Genomic DNA, 24,685 nt, shown 5'->3' with positions numbered 1-24,685 from the left:
GGAAGGCGGGAGTATATAAGTGGATTAGGGAATAAGAGCATTTAGGTGACAAATGGGCTCTAAGATTTAGGGTGTGGAACCCCTATATTGAAAAAACAAAGGAGTAGATTCTTTGCCTTTTGAGAGAGTTTAAGACGGAGATTTTCCTACTTTGGTCCATTCTTGAGACAGGTTGGATTGTTTTCTCCTTGTTGGAGAATTGTTGAGAGAAGAATCAGAAGCTTTGTCTTTGGCGCCCTCTGGTGGTATGGAAATGTTCCATTTAGAAAGAGTCTCTGCTGCTTCTTGTGGGGATACTAACACATGTGATGAGCTGTGGTGTATCACAATCAGTTTTACGGGATATCCCCATTTATAAGGGATATTGTTATCTCGCAAAGCTTTGGTGTATCTTTGAAACTCCTTCCTTCTATTGAGTGTCGCTGAGGAAAGATCTGTAAATAAGTACATTGCGGAATCTTTCAGGGATGTCGCTTATTTTCTTTTGAGCTTCCTTCATAAAGGATTCTTTCAGGTGGTAGAAATGAATCCTGGCAAGCACGTCCCTAGGGGTAGATGCAGGTAGGGACTTAGAGTACACTGCGTACCAAAACCTATCTATAATCAGTTCTTACCCAGGGGTATCTGGCAGATATGACACGGAGGTCAGATATGAATTTGTGTAGCTGAGAGTCATTAATATTTTCAGGGATACTTCTAAAACGGATGTTGTTCCGTCTGGAACGATCTTCCAGGTCTGCAATTTTAAGTCTGATGTTTGTCAGGTCGTCCTCTATCAAATTGTGGTTGTCCACCAAGGAGTTATGTGCTGTTACGAATTCCTCCATTTTGTCCTCCAGATGTGCAGTTCTCTCTCCTATAGACACAATATCAGCATGTATGGTTGCTATAGTGTCCTTAAAGTCGCTATGAATGGATCTTTTTAAATCCATAAGTATCTCTTTCATTATGGACACTGAAATGCCTGTGTCATTGGGTGGAGAGATGTTAAGGGCATTGGGGGAAGATGTGTGGAGGTGCTGTTCACTCACCCTTTTTTGCCTTTTAGCTTCTTGGATTCCAGGAGGACTGGAGTTTGTAGAAGAGGCAGATTTAGGGGAGCGCTGATATGCAGCTTCGTCAGAAGAGTGTTTCTCTTCCTCTGTGAGGCACAAGCCGGCGCCATCTTGGATCGCTTCAGCAGCCGGATGAAAAAAGGCTGTCATCTTCTGGGGTTGCGCACCTTTCTTTTTCCCCCTAGTTATCATCAGCGGGGGTAATGGGGTGCAGAGATGATCTGTGGCTACTCGATATGAGAATATCGCACTGTGAGAAGGAATGCTGTGAGCCGCTAATTCGGGGTTCCACACGGAGCTCAGGCACTATGCGTCCTCTTCTCCCGGCATCCGGCCACAGCCCCCCTCACTTTCATAAGAAACAGTAACTGAAGCAGATAGGAACCAGACTGAAGCCAGAGATTAGCACAGCAAAGAGGGAAATCAAAGTATCTTTCTCTGAGCCTAGAAAAAGATCACATTGTTTGGATGACAAGTTTATTCAAGTTAAAACCGTTGAACTTTACCAAGTCTGGACTCTATTTACTCCACCAACTACAACTCCATTGCTGCTACGGAGCCTAACCCTGGGGAGCGACCGTATCCAGGTAGGAGCACCATGACAAAATATTAAGGCTGCATCACCACTCTGCTTTCCTAAACACTGGGACCTGATCGCCCATGGTGGGCGGCACCGTTGCACATTTTGCAGGTAATCTAATCGATCACCACAAAAGTAAATGCTACCCTATTGCAATAGTTATTTGTGGAAATTTTATAAATGGCAGTGGCCCGATTTTACTCATGTGAACACAGCCTAATGCCTCATTCACGCATCAGTGATTTCCATCAGTGATTATGAGCAAAAAACAGGTGCAGCTCTAAACACAGAGCGGGTGCAGATCCTTCCTTTACACATTATGCCTGTGGAGGCTCCAATCCTGGTTTTGGCTCACAATCACTGACCAAAACATTGATATGTAAATGAGGCTTAACAGGAAGATTCTAGTTCTCCTCTTTTGTCAGGACCAGTGTTTGGTCTGCATGTCCGCTTTTTGCCATCCGTGTGTCATCCATATTCTGCAGACACTGCAAGGCTAAAACAGGGTTTCCTGAGCATCTCATAACAAGAATCCATGAAAACCACAGACCAAACACAGATGCCAACAATGTTGTGTCCATGTTTTTCACAGACCCATGAGACCTATAATGTGCATGAGGGATCCGGAAACATGGACAAAAATGGGGCATGCTTCTGTGGTGTCATCACGGATCCACTGTCCATGGAAAACTACTGATGTGTGAGTACACACATTAAAGCCCATGGGTGTGTGTGCCGTCCGTAGAGAAACAGACAGCACATGTCCATGATTCACTGATGGGTGAAAGAGGACTTACAGCATGCAAGGATACACACCGAACTGGTAACACCCAGCTGGCAAATGATCCATACATTTCTAGGGAGAATAACAGAGGAGTGGCACAACACAGAGTTATAATATAACCATTATGGAGCATCTTTTCTTATGTCAGGAGAGGTAACAGGTCCTCTTTAAAGGGAATTAATATTGATGACCTATCCTCAGGTGTGACAACCAGGACGGCCACCGATCAGCTGTTAGAAGAGGCCGGGTGTTCTGGGAGCACTGCAGGCTCTTCCTAGACTATGCAACGTCACCGTACATTGGTCAGAGGACCTAGTTGCAGCTCAGCCCCATTTAAGTCAATGTAGCTGAGCTACAATACCAAGCACAACTGCTATACAATGTAAGACGTTGTGCATGTTAAGGGACCAGGAAGCTGCCGCACTCACCAGAGCTCCAGTGAGTGCCAAAGATTCCCAAAACAGCTGATCTGCAGGGGTGCTGGGACTCTATAGGATATTGCTAACCTTTTCTTTGGATAGGTCATCAATATTATTTTTGGGATAACCCCTTTAAAGCATAGAATGTTCTTTAGCGATGAGGTCTCCAAGTGCTCATATTTTCTTCTTTAGTCTCAAACTTCTTAATTTTTTTTTATTTTTTATTAAACTCTCTCTTTGTCTCGGCAGCAACTGTCTGGCACTGATTGCTAAAGATTACCACAGTTTAATGAGTATACCTAGACTCATCTCAAATGCAAAACCTTGCATTAATATACAGTATATTAATATTTGCCAATTGCCACTTCTACTCAATAACCTCTGTGTAAATCCTATAATACAGTATCTTCTTATTTTTGTCCTTAATTCAGTCTATGGAGCTTTTTATCATCGTTAAAGTGACTTTTCTCTGTAACCCAACTTACCTCTGTGGTACTCCAATAGTAACCGTACCATGATATCAGTATTTTTCATTAAAGGGAACCTGTCGCCTCCAAAAACCATCCCAAGCCGCCAGCAGTACCTGACAGTAGCCAGCAGCGTGTTTCCGACAATAATTTTCTTCCTATGTGGCTAAAGCTCAGAAAACGTTCTTTTATCCGCTTACGGCGCGCTTCTCTAGTCATGCTTGAAGTCAAGGGGGCAGCGGCCTCCTTGCTTCAAGTCAAGATAACCACGCCCCCTTCCCTGCCCCTTCGCTGTTACTGACAGCGCTTATGCAGAGATTTCGGCAAAGCCTGCCGAACTGCCGGCTGTCAGTCACAGCAAAGGGGCAGGGAAGGGGGCGTGGTTATCTTGACTTAAAGCAAGGAGGCCGCTGCCCCCTTGACTTCAAGCATGACTAGAGAAGAGCGCCGGCAGAGGATAAAAGAACGTTTTCTGAGCTTTAGCCGCGTCGGCCTTCATGAAGAAAATTTTTCGTCGGAAACATGCTGCTGGCTACTGTCAGGTACTGCTGGCGGCTTGGGATGGTTTTTGGAGGTGACAGGTTTCATTTAAAGGGGTTGTGAGAAGATAGTTTGATCACCAATTCTTTTGACTGTATGTGTAAATGAACAAGATGCTTGAGAATACATCTGGTCGGGGCCTGGACAGAAGAGCCCGCACCCAGTGTGAGCGCAATGGAGATGGTGGAATCTGTGGCCCAATGTAGGAATAAACACTAACCAAACTTTCTTTCCGCAACAGGGTAGCCATGAAGTGTTTGAATGTTTTTTTTGGTTTTTTTAAAGCCCAAAGAACCATTTTAATACCCCTCTTCTTCTTGTAGAGCTTCCAGCTGGGTCTCTGCTGGGAACATGCACATTTCAAGCCCCTTTGACACGGTGCTCAATCAACACTCAAACACAAGTCTTTCTTATAACACAAAGAAAAATAGCATTTTATTTTAACTAACAGACCAGAGCTGTAACCATTTGCCAAAATGCTTTTAACATTTTTTACATGATTTCAAAATTATAAATACACAGAATCATTCAGGCCATTCTGCTCTATTTGAAGGAAGCCTAATTTAGGCATAGTCCTTACTATCAAATTAACTGATCATAACATCACAGTGATTCAGCCTCATATTTACCACCGTTTTCCCTAAAGAGGAAAAAAATAACCCTTCATCCTAATAGATATTCAGCCATAAAAAAAAAAATTAAAACAAGATAAGTTAAAACTTGATAGATTATGCAGAAGAAACTGGAACAGATAGGAAGTATGATAAAGGGACAATTGGAAAGAGCCCTTGTCATCTAACTAATGATATAGCAACCTACTATGTTCTTAGGAGCCAACATCATAGTAGATGCATATCATTACCTAAATTTTTGCCTCCAGTGTGTGACTGGTGGACTTAAAAATAAAATAAAAAAATCGATTGCCTTTAAAAATATACAGTAGTGTCTGAAAACTGCCCCAAACTGCAAGAGCTTTCATTTCTTTATAAAAACATAAAAAAAATGGCAAAGATTTAGGTCTTATATCCCAAATAAATAATTCTCTACTAGAAAAAAAAAAATAGACAATTAAGATTTTAGTATGTTGGGAATCAGGGTTGCAATAGTCCTACAGGCTGCCTACAAAAGAACACAAAAAGAAGGCCAAGTGCCAGGATCCTCCCAGCTCAGGTTAAGATTTAAGCCAGAGGACTTGCAGTGTCGTTTATCTCCTGCAGAAAGAATCAAGTACTGGTAGAACCAATACCACAACCCCCCAACAGGATTGTCTTTCAAATGTCTATAGGACAGAACAAGTGTAATCCAGTGTAGAAAACCCTCAGCTTGACCATACATTCAGGAAGGACACCTTGATATGCTCTAGAGTTATGCCATGGCTTTCCTCCTGCTGTGGATCCACAGCAGATGGAAATCCAGCCTGCTCTAGATACTTACTAGGAGCCCTACAATTCAAAAGCAGCATGTCACTTCAGAGAGGAACCTCATCAAGACTACAAGATATGATCCATTATTGTATATCGCACACTTGTAGTGTAGAAAAGAGCAGCTAGTGCAAATCAACCTTGTTCATATCATCCATATGGCAAGTTAAGGGGCACCCCAGCACCCACATTGTTTTGAAATGTCCCATTTATTTCAGAGTTTAGCTTTATAAAAGGCATTTTCATGGTCCTGGTGTTCTTTTGGTTATTGGCTCTTCCTTCAAGGCACCATTCTAAAATGTAAACGTATCAGTGGAAGACAAAAGTTAGGGTTTTTCTGGCTCCCATGGTAACTTTTATCTTCAGATTCCTCAGCAGGATCCAGTGGAATGTAAGGCACTGAAGAAATGGAGCCCCCACTTGCAGTCAGTATCAGTGGGGATTAGCTGAAGCCCCATCTCTGATGTATATCTCCAGGATTGCATGCTATAGTGGATGGATGTTCTCCACGAGATGTTAAACATAGATTTGAGCCAGTGTTTTTCAGTAATCGCTCCTGTTAAAAAAATAAAAATACGACTTTGGTAAGATTTTTGAAGAAAACTGAAAAGCTAACTAAAAACATAATTTCTCACTTGTCAAATATTATGTAAAAGGCATATCATAGTGGCTTAAAGGGATAATGTAGTAACTTTACAAATATACGGACAGAAAATAAAATTACATGACTTCTCGAATGATTTGCTGGGAGTAGAAATACAGCTAATCTTACTATATGTAACCCAAGCCAAGGCTATATAGTGCTGCCTAACAAAAAAAAACAACATACTTTTTTTAGTATTATTTGTATTTCTGAATTGCAAAAAAATAATTGTAATTCGTATTCAAATGAGGCCAGAGCCTGGATCGTGGCGTAGCAGTGGAGTGAGCTCTGGCAGAAGGCATGCCCGAACTCCTATAACAGCTATACGCGCCCCACTGGGAACTTTGATTCATATGCATATAAGGTCTCAAAGTTATTTTTCTGTAGTTCAAAAGTACAGATAATACTAACAAAGCTATGTTTTTTATTAGGTTAGGCAGGACTATATAGCCTTTGCTTCATTTACATATAGTAAGATTATCTGACAGATTCCCTTTAAAGGGGTTCTCCGGGAATTAAGAAAATGAAAATACTTAAATATTACTTTATTTTAAATATATTCTCAAATACCTTTCATTATTTATAATGGCTCGTTTTGTCTGGGGAGCAATCATCAGGGGAAACAAAATGGCCGCTGTCCCATTAGTTCACACAAAACCTGTCCTGATCACATGAGGACAAGCTACTTTACAACACTGAGGTAAAGAGCTGCCTCATCCTCCTCTCTGCTCTACTTGTCAGAAATTATGATTCTGAATACAGATGATAAGACCTTTAGCTGAATCTCTGAAAAATTTAGGAGACATGAAGTACAAAGAAGACAGACAGGACAGGCTGTGCTAATGTGTTGCTGTGGTAATGTAGACTGCATTCAAGTGTTGCTGCTCATTAGGCACACCTTACCCTCCTCTCATGTCTCCTCATCTTCTCCATTCCCACAGAGATACACCTGTATTCAGAATCATAATCCCTGACAAGCAGAGCAGAGAGGAGGATGAGGCAGCATTATGGCTCATTGTGGTGAAGTAACTTGTTCTCCTGTGTGATTAGGACAGGTTTTGTGTATACTGATAGGACAGCGGCCATTTTATTTCTCCTAATGATTGCTCCCTAGGCAAAACAAGCCATTCTAAGTAATGAAAGGTATTTGTGAATATATTTATTATAAAATAATATTTAAGTATTTGCATTTTTTTTTATTCCTGGAGAACCCCTTTAAGGAAAGGACAAGGTGGCACCAGTTGATATTCAACCTAAGCAGTGCTCATCTTTCCCCTGATGGAAACTATTAAAGAGGGTGGCCTTTTAGTCATTGTATCCATGCAATTGTCTTACTGAAATACATCTCATTGTAGACGTAAAAACATATTATAGCTTTGTTTTGCACAGAACGGTAATAAGACTACCCTAGGTGAGTTGGTGCTACTGTACTGCCGAATGCATCTGATTGCATACAGATTTTGTTGGCTTCCATATAAATCTGACTAAATAAAATATGGTGACGAATATTAATCGCGAATATCGACACTTTGAGAATTCGCGAATATTTAGAATATAGTGATATATATTTGTAATTTCGAATATTCTCTTTTTTTTTTTTTCATCAGTAACCTCCCTTCTTGTTTGTGGGCCAATGAAAGGCAGCAATGTCTTTGTCTGAGCTTAGCAACATCCCTAGCAACCAATAGGAAAGTTGCCTACCCCTTACTATATAAGAACCTCCCCAGCAGTCATTTCTGTGCTCTGTGCTTTCCACCTGATTACATTAGATAGTTAGATAGCCTTTATACAGTGGATATAAAAAGTCTACACACCCCTGTTAAAATGTCAGGTTTTTGTGATGTAAAAAAAATTAGACAATTAAATCATTTCAGAACTTTTTCCACCTTTAATGCGACCTAAAAACTGTACAACTCATTTAAAAACAAACTGAAATCTTTTAGGTAGAGGGAAGAAAAAAAATCTAAAAATAAAATAATATGGTTGCATAAGTGTGCAGACCCTTAAACTAATACTTTGTGGAAGCACCTTTTGATTTTATTACAGCACTCAGTCTTTTTGGGTATGAGTCTATCAGCATGGCACATTTTGACTTGGCAAGATTTGCCCACTCTTCTTTGCAAAAACACTCCAAATCTGTCAGATTGCGAGGGCATCTCCTGTGCACAGCCCTCTTCAGATCACCCAACAGATTTTCAATCGAATTCAGTTCTGGGCTCTGGCTGGGCCATTCCAAAACTTTAATTTTCTTCTGGTGAAGCCATTCCTTTGTTGATTTGGATGTATGCTTTGGGTCGTTGTCATGCTGAAAGATGAAGTTCCTCTTCATGTTCAGCTTTCTAGCAGAAGCCTGAAGGTTTTGTTCCAATATTGACTGGTATTTAGAACTGTTCATACTTCCCTCTAGCTTAACTAAGGCTCCAGTTTCAGCTGAAGAAAAACAGCCCCTTGGCATGATGCTGCCACCACCAGCTTCACTGTGGGTATGGTGTTCTATTGGTGATGTGCAGTGTTGTTTTTGCACCAAACATATCTTTTGGAATTATGGCCAAAAAGTTCAACCTTGGTTTTATCAGATCATAACACCTTTTCCCACATGCTTTTGGGAGACTTCAGATGTGTCTTTGCAAAATGTAGCCTGGCTTGGATATTTTTCTTTGTAAGAAAAGGCTTTCATCTTGCCACTCTACCCCATAGCCAAGACATATGAAGAAAACGGGAGATTGTTGTCACATGTACCACACAGCCAGTACTTGCCAGATATTCCCGCAGCTCCTTTAATGTTGCTGTAGGCCTCTTGGTTCCCTCCCAGACCAGTTTTTTTCTTGTTTTTTCATCAATTTTGGAGGGACGTCCAGTCTTGGTAATGTCACTGTTGTGCCATATTTTCTCCACTTGATGATGACTGTCTTCACTGTGTTCCATGGTATATCTAATGCCTTGGAAATTCATTTGTACCCTTCTCCTGACTGATACCTTTTAACAATGAGATTCCTCTGATGCTTTGGAAGCTCTCTGTGGACCATGGCTTTTGCTGTGGGATGCGACTAAGAAAATTTCAGGTAAGACCAACTAGAGCAGCTGAACTTTATTTGGGGTTAATCAGAGGCACTTTAAATGATGACAGGTGTATGCTGACTCCTATTTAACATGATTTTGAATGTTATTGCTTAATTTTGAACACAGCTACATCCCCAGTTATAAGCAACCACATTATTTATTTATTTTTGTTTTCTTCCCTCCACCTAAAAGATTTGTTTGTTTTTCAATTGAGTTGTACAGTTTATAGGTCACATTAAAGGTGGAAAAAGTTCTGAAATGATTTATCTTTGTCTCATTTTTTTACAGCACAGAAACCTGACATTTTAACAGGGATGTGTAGAATTTTTATGTCCACTGTATATAATACAGATAGTGGGAGATAGTCAGTGTAGGTTATATCCTGATATAGTGTAGCTGTTGCAGTGCAGTGCGTTAGGTAGTGGGATAGGTTCTGCTGTCCATACATACATAGTGCTGTGATGTTACAATACACAGTGCACCAATCAGTAGTATGTAGTCAGACCTGCCAAAATGTGAAGTTGCACATATTGCGCCAAAATATGCGCATCATTAATTGCCAATTAGCGCAATCGCGAATATGGTGGAGCACTCCATCTGCATATAAAGACATTTTTAATGTTCTGTCGTGCCAACCATTTTCTCCAGTTGTGCCAATTTTCACAATCAAGAAAATAGCAAAATCTCGAATATTCTACAAAATATTTGTGAAATATTGCGAATTCGAATATTGCCCCTGCCACTCATCACTAAAGTAGACATGCTCTACTGGACTCTGTATGTACAAGTGTTACCTCTAGGCAAGAATATCACCAAGCACATAGAAGGCACCTCCAAGAGATAGCATGGTATTCTACCAAGACCAAGCAGCTCTAAAAAACCATGTGGGTTGTGTGCACATTGCTCAGTCTTGTGCCTGAACTATTAGAATTCGCCTACACAATGACTTTGGCTTTGACACATCAAGATTGCGGTGTAAAAGAGAACGAGGTTGTGTTGCAGTTCACAAGGTGCCACAACCAAGACTTAAGAGTCACAAGAAATCCAGCAGGGATATTTCTGAATTGTCGGGTCACAATCGTACTAACTTACGATTACCCTTAACTTTCTTTACTTTCAATACAGGTTGTGCTGCACCACAATTTGTGGTCTTACAATGATGTTCATGGCCTTATATGCACAAATACCACATGCCCTAGCCAGACAGTGATCTCACCCACTGAATACAATTAGCATCATACGGCCAGGTTAGAATATTTTTTTTATGAAAAGTTTTATTTTTATTATATGAATCTTTTGAATCATTTTTAGGAAATGACTATTGATAATCTCAGGAAAACCATACTGTACCTTTGTGAACTCCCACTCTTCATTGCCTGGTACGCTTGTCCCTTTTCCCTTGTACTGGCACTCTTTGAGCTCTACCTGCCCTGGCCCGTATTTGGAAAGTAAGCAGAGTTGCTTCCCTATATTATGGCGCAGTTCCTTTTGCGTGGAATATTCAAAGTACTGCAAAACATGAACGTGACATTTTACTATTTAATGACACTGGAGATAATTAAAGCAACAGACCAAACTTGTATTACGTGCATATAGACTGTAGATGGTGCTGTTGCTACACTAACTGAAGAACACAATTTGAAACTGTACAAAATCCGTAAAACAAGAGATATCATCCACAAAAATAAGTCTAAGCTACTTTTGCACTACATTTGGGCAATAAACACAATATGTTCATGTTTGAAGAGTAACCATGCTGCATCACTGCGGGGACTGGGACACAGTGAAGGAAGCACAGAGGACCGGAGTGATGGAGAGCAGGTAAGTACCAATCTTCTGCTTAGAAATGCAGGCTGCGGGCACTTGCTAAAACGTCATATTCACACTACTTCTGAAGAGAAAATCTTAAAAAGGTATGTCCTGCTCTCCCCAGCACCCTGCTAGTGCTGTCAACAGTTTAGCACGGTCAAAATTGCTGACAGACTCCCTTCAATGGTTTATTAAAAAAAATATTGTATTTTATTTTAAAAAAATTGTGCTAATTAATAATAATATAAATAAACTAATATAAATAAGGACTACTTAAGTCACTTTGCCTCAAATGGCTTCCTGTGTGTACCTGGTTTCCTCCCATTCCATGACATGGGTACATGATTAAGGGTTTTCCTCCATGGTTGCTTTCCCCAACATCTAAGCAGCTCTGGGATCCTTCATTTTTAATCTAGAAGAAATATTAAAACATTTAGCATACAATATTATATACTGTGCACTGAAAACGATCTGTGTATAAATTGTCAAAATTAACTGTGTCATTTCCAGTTGGGGGAAAGGGTTATCTGACCCAGTTACAGAAAAATCACTGTCAGGCCATAATTCAGGAATTTATAGAGAGTGTATTGAAAGCAATTGCACCTGGGGTCTGATGCCTGGAGTGCAACAAATGCCCATACACTGCATGCATCAAAATCCAGAAAAACCTAGAGGTGGTTAAAAACTGCAGTTTAAAGGGGTTGTGCAAAGTTTTGAGGTCATCCCCTATCCACAGGATCTGGCATAACTGATCCATGGAGGACTGACTGCTGGCACCCCCACAAATCCAGAGAAGACTATGGAATGAATGGAGCAGCAGAGCGCATACTTGATGTGCCACTCCATCAGATCAGGGGAACAGGAACACCACCCATCAGTTAATTTTCACCTATCCTGTGGGTGGGCATAACTAGAAGACTTGTAACAACCAGTGGTGTACCTCCCATAGCGGCAGACCACGCAGCTGCTATGGGGCCCCCGCAGTGGAGGATAGGCCACTCCGCCTAATTACATTCAATACTGGCTGAAGTGCAGCTTCAGTCAGAAATTCCTACCATCAGAGAAGAAAGCTAAAGGACCTTTGATGGTGTCATCACAGGTCCTGTAAGGGAACTGCACAGAGTATAGTGCAGTTCCCAGGTTAGAACAGTGCATCCTCCAGGCCCTGATGGCCACAATATAACACGCAGCAGCAAGCACAGTTCATGGAGCAAAGGGAGAGGCGCGAAATGGGTGTTGGAATGTGCTATAAATGTGGCATGGGGCCCCCAATTTAGATTCTTTCTATAGGGCCCTGTAATTTCTATGTACGCCCCCGGTTACAACCCCTTTAATTGATTAGTTCATGTTTTACAAAGTACAATACAATACACGCAAATAAGGTCTGAGAGTGGGCTGTCATGGTTATGTCTTATGAGATTTAACATTTTATACACATTTTTGATCTTCCGCATACAATTTAAGAGAATTTACCCATGGAGCAATCAAATAGGTTGCTGGTAAATATAATAACTCATGATTGACAATGACCAATACTTAGTACGTGTAGAACACGGTACATTTTCAGATTGTATAAAATGTATCAGTGAATTTATAATTATTACATTCAGAGTGTATGATAAGTTTCTATGTGGAAGTTTAAGTGATAAGAATGATCATAGTATTGTAAAACAGTTTTCTCATCACTTACCGCTCCATAGTATGTCGGTGAGAGGTCTGGTATGAACATCTCGGGGTAGATATTCTGCAGGTACCATGAAAAGTTCTTACATTTTAAGTCTTCTTTCAGCTTCAGTCTCGGAGAAATATCTCCATAGTTTCTCTGCAATTATAAATGCATGAATAGAATTTTAGGAGTCTCATACATTCCTTACAGGGACAACTAACTTATCAGCCATTACATAAGGTTTACTTCATTTGAAAGGGGTTGTCCCATGATTAATGTAAAAAATGAAAATCAGACATCATATAGTACATGACAACCTCTTCGTAACAAAGCTAGAACCAGCCCTGTACCTCACATGGATCCAGAGATCTCCTCATACATTGCTCCAATTCCTCTGCTAGATTTATTTCAGGCTGGCAGCTCAGGGGGTGGGTGGTGAAAAAGGTCCTATCTAAGGGGCAGTGTAGTCGTTAGGCCTGGTGGCAGTTGATGAATGGAACTGAACATGTGTGACCACTTCAGTAAGATGGACAGAAAATAAGCAAAATAATAAACAGCAGGGGCGCTATGCAGATACATTTTATTGAATAATTCAACGGCTATACTAAATTTTTGAATTACATGAAATTATAAAATAATTCTAATCCAAGCACTGATTTAAAAAATGCCGAACCTTTTTGCAAGACAACTTCTTTGAATGAGGGGCCCCCGGACATTATGGAGGGGGACGCATGGCCATACTGGCATTTGCCTGATGGCTGTTTGTCCTGTGGGATTGTCTGCCCGGTGATAGCTAGTTATTGGGAGGCAATTTTGGCGGGAAAAGGGTTTCCCGCTTTTGTGGGATCACTGGGCAGAAGAATAATTCTGCCCAGTGAGCATCCTGCAATTGGTGGGATTTTTAGCCTACGATAGCCCAGGGTTTAGGGGAAGGTTAGCGGAGCCCTGGAGACGACAGCTGATTGGTTTAGTAGAATGCTGAGGGGGCTATAATTGTCCGTGCTCCGCAGGCTGGGCTTGTCTTTGACTTGAACCTGCCTGTGGAGCCGGACCCTGTGTGCCCCTCCCGCCCGCCCTTATGTATGGTAAGTTTTTGGGGCCGTGTTTGATGTTGGGTGAAGTAATGATAGTCGTCCCGTGATGGGATGGACTCTGAGATTTAGATTATATATATATATATATATATATATATATATATATATATATATATATATATATATATATATATATATATATATATATATATTTATTATTGGAGTCTGAGTTTATGACTGGGCTCTTAAAAGTTTAAGTTAAGTTGTATTTGGTACTTATTTAATAAATCAGTTCCGTTTACCTCCACTCTCTAGTCAGTGTATTTTTATTGTTGATGGTATGCTTGTTTAATAATTTTGCAGGTTGGGCACAATATGCCATGTGATTTTCAGGAGAAAAAAATATTAATTAATTGTCAAGTTCTATGTATCCTTCTTTAGGGCGCGCGCACACAAACACCAAGAATGCAGTCTTATAAGTAAGTGATTATGTTGAGGGTATCTCAATATATAAAATTATATATGGCATGTACTGTATAATATATTGATTATAGAAGGAAGCAACAACAGGATATCTTAATGAAGCAGATTTCAAAGTCTTTAGAGATAGCCAGTGTGATTACTATAAAAACTAATGCCTCCACTATTTTGTATTTGTAAAATGCAAAAGATTCCATTCAATTTTGCTCATAGCAACCAGAGTTAAGTTACCAGTTAGAAAGGAGCAAGGCATTTAAGAAATGGCTACAGGTGACCCCAAGAACCCAGGTGAATGCCAAAACATTGCTCAATAGAGCACAGAAGTAAAATGAACGTACACCATTGTATGATTCTACAGAATATGAAAACGTATCCAACTTACCTCTTGCACCATTTTGGCAGCTTGTTGGTTCCGTCTGTAGTAAATTTCTTTATAGCTATCCATCCAAACTTCAGCCAGGCGCACCTGGTTTCTAGTAATCACCTGGGTACCTTTGGGGAAGGTATGAGGGCTTTTTGTGCGGAACACATGGCCAACAACCGAGCAAGGTAGGATCTCCAGCTGGCCGCCACATAGCCAGACCTAAAGTAAAAATATATCAATTTGCAGGGCAATCTGAGCATTTTTGATTTGGGTTTCATTTATTGATATCCAAATCGACTCTCCTGACCAATTCATTTTAATTTGAACCCAAAACAAACTTCACTCATCTCTATCTGTAACCCGACATGTTTGTTTTAGTAATTACTTACACTCCTGTGTAGTAACAATTCTGGAACATCTTTTCTTACAAGCTAGTTGCACACTAGCGCTAAAATCTTCCGACAGAGGAACAGCCTGCCGGTGTCCATCATATTGGTCAATGCCGGAAAGGGCCAGAGCACCGCCAGGCTCCTTTGACTATAATGGGAACCAGCCCGTTTCCAGCATTAGTGGTGGGATTCAACCAGACAAATACTTCTGCAAGCAGCATTTTCTGTCTGGCCAAAATCAGACACTAATGCTGGAAACAGCCAGATCCCCGCTGGGTCCCATTATAGTTAATGGGCTGCGTCGAGGAAAGGGAAAGGAAGCGTTTAGTGCGAGTGTGAAACAAGTCTTACTCTCTGATATGCCATTCCTTTATTATTAATGCCAGCAGTCAAATAATGGTTCAGATGGGTGTTAACAGTTGGGGGTGTCCTTGAACAGTCTGACACTGGCAGCACTGATTGAATAGTCTCAGACTGTGCAGAGACCTAACTGGTAACACCCATCTGGACCTTCATTGCAGACTGCTAGTAATCCACTCATAACTTCTAACATGAATGATAAAGGAATAGCTCGATAGCGTCCGGAGAATAGATGTTCCAGAATGGTTATTACAGTACATGGGGGATGCAAGTGGACCTCTTAAAAAGGTGAACCTATATTTTGTATGGAATAATAGAATCATAAAAAGAATGGAAATGGATACTCCATACAGGAAAATGGGTCAGTTATGTCAGTGCCATATTTACAGTATTTTATCAGTCTTACACAACTGCATGCTACAGAAAATGTTCTGTTTCTTAGGCACTATATGATTAAAATAGAATACATTTTTTTTTGTCATAGTGAGTTCTGAGGGCATACCCTAAAAGACATTTCTACGTTCTCGCCCCCCCAAATTTCCATCTGGTCATCGTAAGATCCAATGTGTTCAAAGTAAGCCTTGGATATAGAAAAGAGACCTCCAGCATGAGTAGGTGACCTAGGAAAGAAATGAAAGGAAACCATAAAAAGAAGTCATGTAGCCCAAGTAGAGGGCAGCTGGTCCTTAATTTTAATGCAATCAGATAACGGAGAACATACATTTTAAATAAAACAGTTGAACAATATCACATGAAAGTGGGAGAGGGGAAAAGCTATAGAATATCAAAAGGGTAAATAAGTCTGTACGATGCCATTTTATATACTCTGAGCTAGCCATCTGTTGGCAGATCTGTTTCACCAATTTGGGCCACAAACTCCATGCAGGCATCTGCCTATTGCCTAGCTATGTGAGGTTCTGAGGAGGAAACCTCAATGAAGGTCAGCATGAAGGTAGCAAGACATTACTGTTTCCCAGGTGCAATTGCCTAAAGAGCTCTCTTCAGCATGGAAGAAAACTGCCTCTGAAATTTGTTACATGACACCCTGTAAACAAATGTCTCACTGCAGTCCTTAAACATGACCTGCGTATGAGCAGATTAGAGGCACCCTCACCTTATCAGCACAGTGCACATCAGCTATGTGAGATGCTGTTGAGTAGAAGTAGTTTCCTTCCTTTCGGAGGACAGATATTTTTATCCACTCAAACACGAACAGAACAGCAGGCCAGCAATAAGAGCCATAACCTGAGCAAATTTTTGAGTTCAGATAGAATAAAAAAAACAAAAAAACAAAAAGCACCCAACCCTCAAATAAAGGCGACTGAAAAGATTGTAGACATGGTGGCTCTGGTTATAAATTGTATAGCTGTGCATTGTGGTCAGGTCATTTTATTAAAGTGGTTCCTGCACTAATTTAAAGGGGTTGTCCCCTTATTTTCACCCAGGCAGCACCCCTGATGTTGGCATCAGAGCATCTCATGCTCCGATGCGCTCCCTTGCCCTGCGCTAGATCACGCAGGGCATGGGCTCTTTTGTTTACAATAACACACTGCCGGGCGGAAGCTTCCGCTCGGCAGTGTGTTCAGTGACGTCACACCGGGCTTACTGGTTAGGGCAGCGCTACAGCCCGCCCATCAGTGCCGGTGACGTCACCGGGCTTCCTGGCAGCCCCATGGAGAGCCTGGTACATCACCGGAGCTCCTGAAAATGCCTTTGTTCAGCGCGATTTAATGCAGGGCAAAGGAGAGCATCGGAGCATAAGCCGGAGCATTAAGTAAATTTAAAGGGAATCTGTTACACCCATTTAGGACAATTACAGTACTACAGTAATACATGAGTAGTACTGCAGATATGGAGTCCAGATAACTTTTTTTTTTTCCTATTGCCTCCCATTTCTCCACTGTCAGCACTCAAAGCTGCACTGAAAACCATTGTCCGGAGTACTGTAGTGTTTTAGCGTAATACAGAGGACTCATGTGCATGCATGGCAGTCCTGACAATGCATTTCAAAGCACCTCTGAGCAGTGACAGCGGGGGAATAAGGGGCAGTAGGAAAATAAAAAATAGTGATCTGGAATCCGTATCTGCAGTACTATGCATGTATTACTGTAGATAATGGTCCAAAATCTAGGTTACAATGTCTCTTTAAAGGAATTGGCTGGTTTCCTATATTGATTACCTATCTTTAGATTAGGTCATCAATATCAGTTCAGCAATAACCCGACTCCTGGCACCCCCGCAGATCAGATGTTTAAAATGACCACAGCGCTTGTGCGAGAACTGCATTCTCTTCACTGTTTACATACTCATCGTCAACATCGTAGCAGCGAGCAGGTATAACTGCAGCTCCTCCATCCTATTCACTTCAATGGGAAGGGGCAGTTACACTCTGTCTGCTTCTTTCCCATTGAAATTAATAGGATAGAGCAGGGGTGGCCAACCCAAGGCTCGCGAGCCGCATGCGGCTCTCAGGGGAGCGTTCCGGCCAGCTCTTACTATCTAGGCCTCTTATAAGAGAACATGGCCTGTGCCGCGCTCGGCCAGACAGTGGAGAAGAAGGGAGGGACGGAGGTAGGCTGCTGCTGAGCCCAATAAATAGAGTGGGCTCTGAAGCTGCCTGCCACCAATGAATGGGCGGCTAATTAAAGCCGGAGGAGGGACGGGGGAGGGAATAAACTGCTGCGCCGTCTGAGCTAGTGAGCTCTGTGAACAGCAGCAGCAGCAACCTCCTCCTGAGTGTCCTGTCCTCAGCCCCGGAGTCAGTGTGCATTAGTGCATTGCCAGCATAGCAGGTACCACACAGTGCAAGAGTAGCCTGCCTCAAAATAGAGGCAGGCAAAAAACATATGCATCAGGCAGCCAGTAAGATTGGGGTTAATGTGACTCATTAACCCCGATCTTGCCACTGCCATATTTTGAACATGATGGGGGTTATTTATTTTTAATGTTAGGCTGGACACATGCTTTTGGACTGGACCCCATGTGCCTCACATTAATAGTAATTGACCCCCAAAGTACCTTCTGACATAATTTGTTTGAAACCCCCGCTGGTGACAGATAAAGCAACAACTCAAATTGAGATGAATACTTACTGAGGATTCTTACTGACACACGTGTTAGAATACTTTCACACTATCGTTGTGGCAGATTGTGCCGGAGAAAACTGATCCGTCCCCATTGACTTGCATTGGGGGTCATGACGGATCTGTCTTGCTCCACATCCCAGGACGGAATGAAAACCGCAGCATACTGTGGTTTTCTCTCCGGTCTGGTAAACCCACTGAACGGAACGGACTGTATTTTGGAGCACTCTGTTCTGTTTAGTTCAGTTTTGTCCCTCTTGACAATGAATGGGGACAAAACAGAAGCGTTTTTTTCCGGTATTGAGCCCCTATGACGGAACTCAATACCAAAAAACTTTAACACTAGTGTGAAAGCCTTAAAGAATTGCCTCGAGTAATGACAACTGAATACGAGCCAGAATTGAAACCAGGTGTGTAGATAAGGGGGGGGGGGGATAGGGGGGTTCAAACCCCCCCCAGAGTGTCTGTCCTCCTAACCTGCCAGAGAGCGGCCCGGGCGTGCCGCTGCCTGCAATAGCGGCGCGGGCAGTGCGGCACACAGAGAGGTGATGGAGGCTGCAGGGCGGGCAGCATAGGCGTGCGCACGGGGTGTGCCGGGTCACACCCCTGTGCTCTGCCTCCTGCACTGCCGCCTGCCAGCCCCGCACTAGTGTCTGACCGGCGACCGCACAGATGGTAACTATGACACAAAGACACATACTGTAGACAGTGTATTCAGTCCACCCCCACTGCTGCTGTGCTCCGCCTCCGTGACTCAGTCTCCCGGCCACGTAACATCACTCACTCCGACGTCACGCGCCTGCTCCGCCTTCATTAATAAAGTGGGAGGAGCATGCACCTGTGGCGTGACGTCACGTTACGCTGCCGCCGGCCACCTAGTTTTAGTGTTTGAAGAGCGGGAGCCAGCCTTGAGCCTATCTGGAGTCCTAACAGTCCCAGTCAGTTAGTGATAGATTATTAGATAGTAGTAGTACATATACTTTGCACAAGTAGCTCATGGGGGGGGGAGATATCTGTGGATGTGGATGATGACTTATAATTTGAGAAAGCTGAACACCCCCCCCCCCCCCCCCCCCCCAGGGAAAAAAAATTAGCTACGGCCCTGATTGAAACACATTGTAAAACACAAAGATTGCCAGAAGTCTCACTAAAGCTGTCTACACTACAGGTAGGAAAGGTGGTTTAAATGCACTTTTAAATGTTTGTAAACTCAATTGCAGTAATACTGTTTGTGTAAATGTATAGCTTGTGGCTCCTGGCAGTCATAAGTTTTTTACGTTTTTTTCTGGCTCTTTGTGTCTGTAAGGTTGGCCACCCCTGGGATAGAGGAGTGGCAATTATACCTGCTCGCTGCTGCGATGTCGACAAGCAGGTAACAGTGAAGAGAATGCAGTGATTGCACGGACACCGCCTCCTCTTCAAACAGCTGATCGGTGGGGTTGTCAGGAGTCTGACCCCTACCGATCTGATACTGAAACTATCCTGATGATAGGTGATCAATATAAGAAACTGGCTCACCTCTTTAAAGGGGTTTTCCAGGAAAAAGATAAATCCTCATGACAGGTCATCAGTATCAAATCTGCAGGAGTGCGACACCCGGGACCCCCACTGATCAGCCGTTAGAAGAGGACTTGAGCGCCGCAGTCTCTTCCTAGGCCAGTGACATCACTGTACATTGGTCACATGGCCTAGTTGTAGCTCAGCTCCATTCAAGTCACTATACGATGTACGGCGCTGTGCTTGGAGAGCTGCCAGGAGCCTGCATCGCTCACCAGAGCTCTAACAGCTGATTGGTGGGGATGCCGAGACTTGAACCCTCACAGATGTGATAATGACGACCTATCCTGAGGAGAAGTCATCATTATCTTTTCCAGGATAACCCCTTTAAAGTATTCAAAATTCAAACAATATGCTTAACTCTATATACAAAGAGGGAAATTTATCATTATCCTCACCTCTTTTTTTGTCATTAAAAAGTCACAATTTCTCCGACTTTTTAAATGCCATTGTGACTTTAGTTGCAACTGGCATTTTTAGGCCGCCCTCACAAGCTATCAGGTATATTGTATATATTAATATTGTTGGGAGTTTCTCACCAGGAAATTCAGTGTTAAACCAAGCACAATGGGGGAGACATATCAAGACTGGCGCATCCATACGCCAGTCTTGATCCCCTTGCACTGGCGTGAGATGTGCCTAATTTATTAAAAGCAGATGCCTAACAAACCAGGCGCATCTCTGCCGTGTGCCAGGAACTGAAGTCTACGCCAGCTACAGGCAGGCATACACTTCAGCTATAAACTTTTGTCCCTTTCTGGCGAAAAGTTATAGTACGTAAATGCGACGGGCGGCACAAAACCACTCCCCTTTTCTTGGCACTTCAGAAAAATTCCCAAATTATGGTGCACACAAGGCATATGCCACAATCTGTCACTTTTTTACTCCTGCTTCATCCTGGGAAAAAAAAAATAGCTTTTAATTCAAATCCAAATGAGCATCTATGTGCACTGTGGGTGGGCCAAGACTACTCTGTGCACCCTTGCTTCTCCTGCTTCCTCTGTCAGCCTCTGCCTCACCTTCTTGATTGACAGGACCATATCCTGCATAGTCATCTCGCCTGGCCTAAAGTAGGGGAGAGAGGGGCTGGCAAAGGAAGGAGAAGGAGCAAGGGTGCACGGACTGGCTTGGGCCTGCCCTCAGTGCACTTTAATGTTCATTTTCATATGATAGCAATGAAGTGAATGGTATCATTACATTCAGTTGAGCTAGCCCTACAAGGCTCTGTGCCTGGGTTAACAGTGAATTTCCGGGTGAATGACTCCCTTTAAATAAAAGTGTTTCAGTAACTATACATTTCAGGTTTTAGATCCACCGTTTTAAATCTTTTCTAATGGCATGCAACTATATTTTTAGACTTCGCAAGTCACAGTGAAGGGTAGGGCGTGTAAGCAATGAATCAACTTGTGCCCCTATTAGCTAAGATAACACAGACTGTTGGCAGAGCAAGTGCATACGTCATCTTAGCCACACAGCTGGAACCACCCTCTGTCCCTTTACTTGCAGCACTATTCACAAGTGATGGATTATCCCTGGCTCTATTCAGTAGGTGACCCATGTACCTGTTTAACACCCAACCTTAGATTATTGCCATGATTATATAGCTACACAATGCGGCATGCTTTTTATGACGCCGGAAAGTGCCACGTTTCTGAAGAACATCTTGACATGCAATTGCTTGGTTGTAAAGAAAGGACTATATAAAGTGAAAATAACTGGAGGAGCCTGATTTTATAAATTCTGACATCACTAAAAAGAGGATATAATGACCGTGCCACCTATCCAATATGTGACCATTAGACCTCTAGCTCATGGCCGTGTCAGATTTTCAGCCCACAAAACCAAAAAAGAAAAAATGGGAAAAACACTGAAGTATTGTCATCTGTATTTTTTTCAGATCCGCAGATCAGATCCGATCATACGATCGTGTGAATGCACCCTTAGAGGACTGAAGCTTTTAATTCTGCACACAGACTGAGTTTCGTTCAGAGCAGGTCTAAGCTCAAATGAGCTTCTTCACTATTTGTCAAAGTGATAAGAGTGTTGAAAAGTGTGTCGCCACCTTGGCAGCTGGGTTAGCTAGATAAGGTTTTAATGAAGCGTGTAATTACTCTCAAGAGATTTTCATAGCCGCGGAGTTTTTAAATACTGTAAAACATTGCACTGCAACAAACATAGGTCGGTGTATTCAACTTGTGAATAACGTTCATGAGGATGACAAAGATAAAAAAAAATGTGTATAATGGAGGACAGGTAGATCAAGTGCAAGGTGATCAACAGGATTAATGCCACGGTTGCCATATTTCCAACTATGTCCAACACGCTCTGAACAAAAAATAACCAAATGTTGGGTAAAACAGAGCAAATAAATAATAATAAATAATAATAATCTTTATGTAAAAGAAATATTTCAATATACATAGCTCCCAAAATATTAAAGGGAATGTGTCATCAGAAAATATCCTATTGTTTAAGTCACGTTTTTTTTTTGTTTTTGTTTTTTTAAATCATGCAGTTTTCACACTGGTCACTAGTCCTAATAATATGCAGAGACATCTTGTTGAGTATAGATAACTTTTCAGTAGCCATCTCAATATCATCACAGGTATGATTAGAATGACAGATATCATCTATATACAGAATGTGACGAGACCAATCTCGCCACATTGCATTGGAGAAGCCTGGTTGCCCGCCCGCTTCCTTTAGACTCTGGCCCCATGTTGAAACGCTTGATTTTCCCCTGCAAAGACATGAAAGCCGGGTCATTTGGTACTTTCCCTATTTGAACAGTGATACCCCAGATAGCTATGCCATGGAGCCCATTCGGATAACGAAAGACTATGTGAAAGACTTTGGCTCCATGGCGATTCTACTGTATTCGTGTAGTCCAAGTGCCATTCACCTAATAATATTCATTCAGACCTGAGCTATCTGGGGATATGTTAAATGTCTATGTTTACTGTAATGGTTGTGACATTGTATGTTTGAATAGTGATTTCTGTCCTGCTGTCCCCACGTGTATAAGGGCGATTTCCCTTTGTCCTGAGAGATAATTGAATTACTCCTCAGTTGTCTCCAGGGCAGAGAGGAGGAAACCAGGATGCATTGTGGGGATGTATTGTGTCTGTGTGTCCTGAACTGTGGTTTATCGGTTCTGTGTCACAGTCTTCCATCTGGTCCCCCTAGGGGTGTGTCTAACGATTGGGACCTGCATAAATACAGGCGGGTAGCCCTCAGTAAAGAGAGATTCTGATTTACCCTCAACACAGAGCTTGGTCTCGTTTCTTGGGGGGGATTTATTGTATGCTGTTCCAGTTCGACTGCTAGGAGTGTAAACCTTTCATATGGTTTTTCCTATTCGGCTGTATGCAGCATTCATATGGTTTCCAGTTCGGGAGAGGGGCGTCTTTAGTAGCTGCCTTTGCATCTGCAAAGGGAATATCTCTTAAACGGCTTTTTACCCCCTTTTATGCCCGGGGTGCCGTTACAACACAGAATCCACCATTCACAACAAGTGACATCACAGAGCATGCCTAGAAAACTCTTCGGTAGGCACTCTCAAAGAAGAGGAAGTCTACCAATGTGCAGGTGGTTTATGTGTATATTGCAATCCTAAATTACTTTTTTCACATTTTATAAACCTGTCCCACTGTCTCTAAAGTACAGTAGTTATCCTATCAAGACAATCATTGGGACCTATGGACATCATAATGAGGGGGCCCTCATTTAGGCCCTCCTATAACCCACAGGCAAGGGACACTGCAAGTGGCTCCTTTTCTCTAGGACTTCAAGCAATGTATTAAAAGCAACTTGTTACCTATGATTTTTTTCTCTGCCAGTTGAAATCAGATATACGAAAAGGGGATGATCCAAGAGGGAATCAAAATAACAAGTAGGTCCCAATAGTACACGTATCTACAGGTAGGTCACGACAGTACACGTATCTACAGGTAGGTCACGGCAGTACACGTATCTACAGGTAGGTCACGACAGTACACGTATCTACAGGTAGGTCACGACAGTACACGTATCTACAGGTAGGTCACGACAGTACACGTATCTACAGGTAGGTCACGACAGTACACGTATCTACAGGTAGGTCACGACAGTACACGTATCTACAGGTAGGTCACGACAGTACACGTATCTACAGGTAGGCCACGACCGTACATATATGTACAAGTAGGACCCAACAGTACATATATCTACAGGGAGGTCACAATAGTATACATATCTACAAATAGGACCCAACAGTACATGTATCTACACGTAGGACCCAACAGTACATGTTTCTACAGGTAGGTCACAATAGTACACATATGTGTAAGTATGGTAGGTCACAACGCTACACATATCTACATGTAGTTCAAAACAGTACATGTATGTAGAAGCTGGAGGGTTTTTTCTTTGAATTCCAAATGTAAGCTTGTTATCTTCTGCATAATCAAAGTCTACACTTATTTTCAGTATCTAAGGTTTCTACCTCCCCCAACTATGTCTGAACTTCCTGGCAACCAACCATAGAGAGAGAATCAACCTCCCACCCAGTCATTATGTGGATAGTTATCTAACTGAAACATAGTCAGGCAAAATACAGCCTGCGAATCCCAAGACTGGTAAGGTGGCACAGATTTCAGTCTTGTGAAAAGGTTCTGGCAATTTAAGATAGCATGAATAGGGATGCATACAGTATATATCACAACACTTACTTAATAGGGTACGTTTCATCTTTTCTTCTTTCTTTCTCATGGGCTGGGATAGCTTCCCAACCAAATGTCAAGCTCCAGTCAAAGTTGCCTCGACTATGGTGCTTTCCATACTGCACAGGTTTAGAAAATTCAAAACTGTTGAGGTCAATAGTGGTAATATCTGGGCTCACCACAGCCGTGTGGTCTTCAGCAATTCTTGCTAACAAAGGTTCCAGCCAGCCGTGGAAACATTCACCTGTTCAACAGTAAATTGAAGAAAGGTACA

The 24,685-nt window shown here is 42.1% G+C and overlaps 1 protein-coding gene across 1 annotated transcript in view; it reads right to left on the bottom strand.

Moving 5' to 3' along the window:
- Positions 1 to 4,865: 4,865 nt before the first annotated feature.
- GALNT6 (polypeptide N-acetylgalactosaminyltransferase 6) overlaps positions 4,866 to 24,685 on the bottom strand; it is a 101,089-nt gene continuing 81,269 nt past the window's right edge. Inside the window, exons 5-11 of the mRNA XM_040425911.1 lie at positions 24,421 to 24,655; positions 15,574 to 15,691; positions 14,341 to 14,541; positions 12,469 to 12,600; positions 11,089 to 11,190; positions 10,320 to 10,478; positions 4,866 to 5,822 (exon numbers count right to left, since the gene is read on the bottom strand). Of these exons, the coding sequence (XP_040281845.1) occupies positions 5,709 to 5,822; positions 10,320 to 10,478; positions 11,089 to 11,190; positions 12,469 to 12,600; positions 14,341 to 14,541; positions 15,574 to 15,691; positions 24,421 to 24,655 (1,061 nt within the window). The 3' untranslated portion in view covers positions 4,866 to 5,708. The remainder of the gene's footprint in view (positions 5,823 to 10,319; positions 10,479 to 11,088; positions 11,191 to 12,468; positions 12,601 to 14,340; positions 14,542 to 15,573; positions 15,692 to 24,420; positions 24,656 to 24,685) is intronic.

Source organism: Bufo bufo, chromosome 3 (genome assembly GCF_905171765.1).
Source record: "Bufo bufo chromosome 3, aBufBuf1.1, whole genome shotgun sequence".
Classification (NCBI taxonomy): Eukaryota; Metazoa; Chordata; class Amphibia; order Anura; family Bufonidae; genus Bufo; species Bufo bufo.
This window is presented reverse-complemented; position numbering and strand designations above follow the sequence as displayed.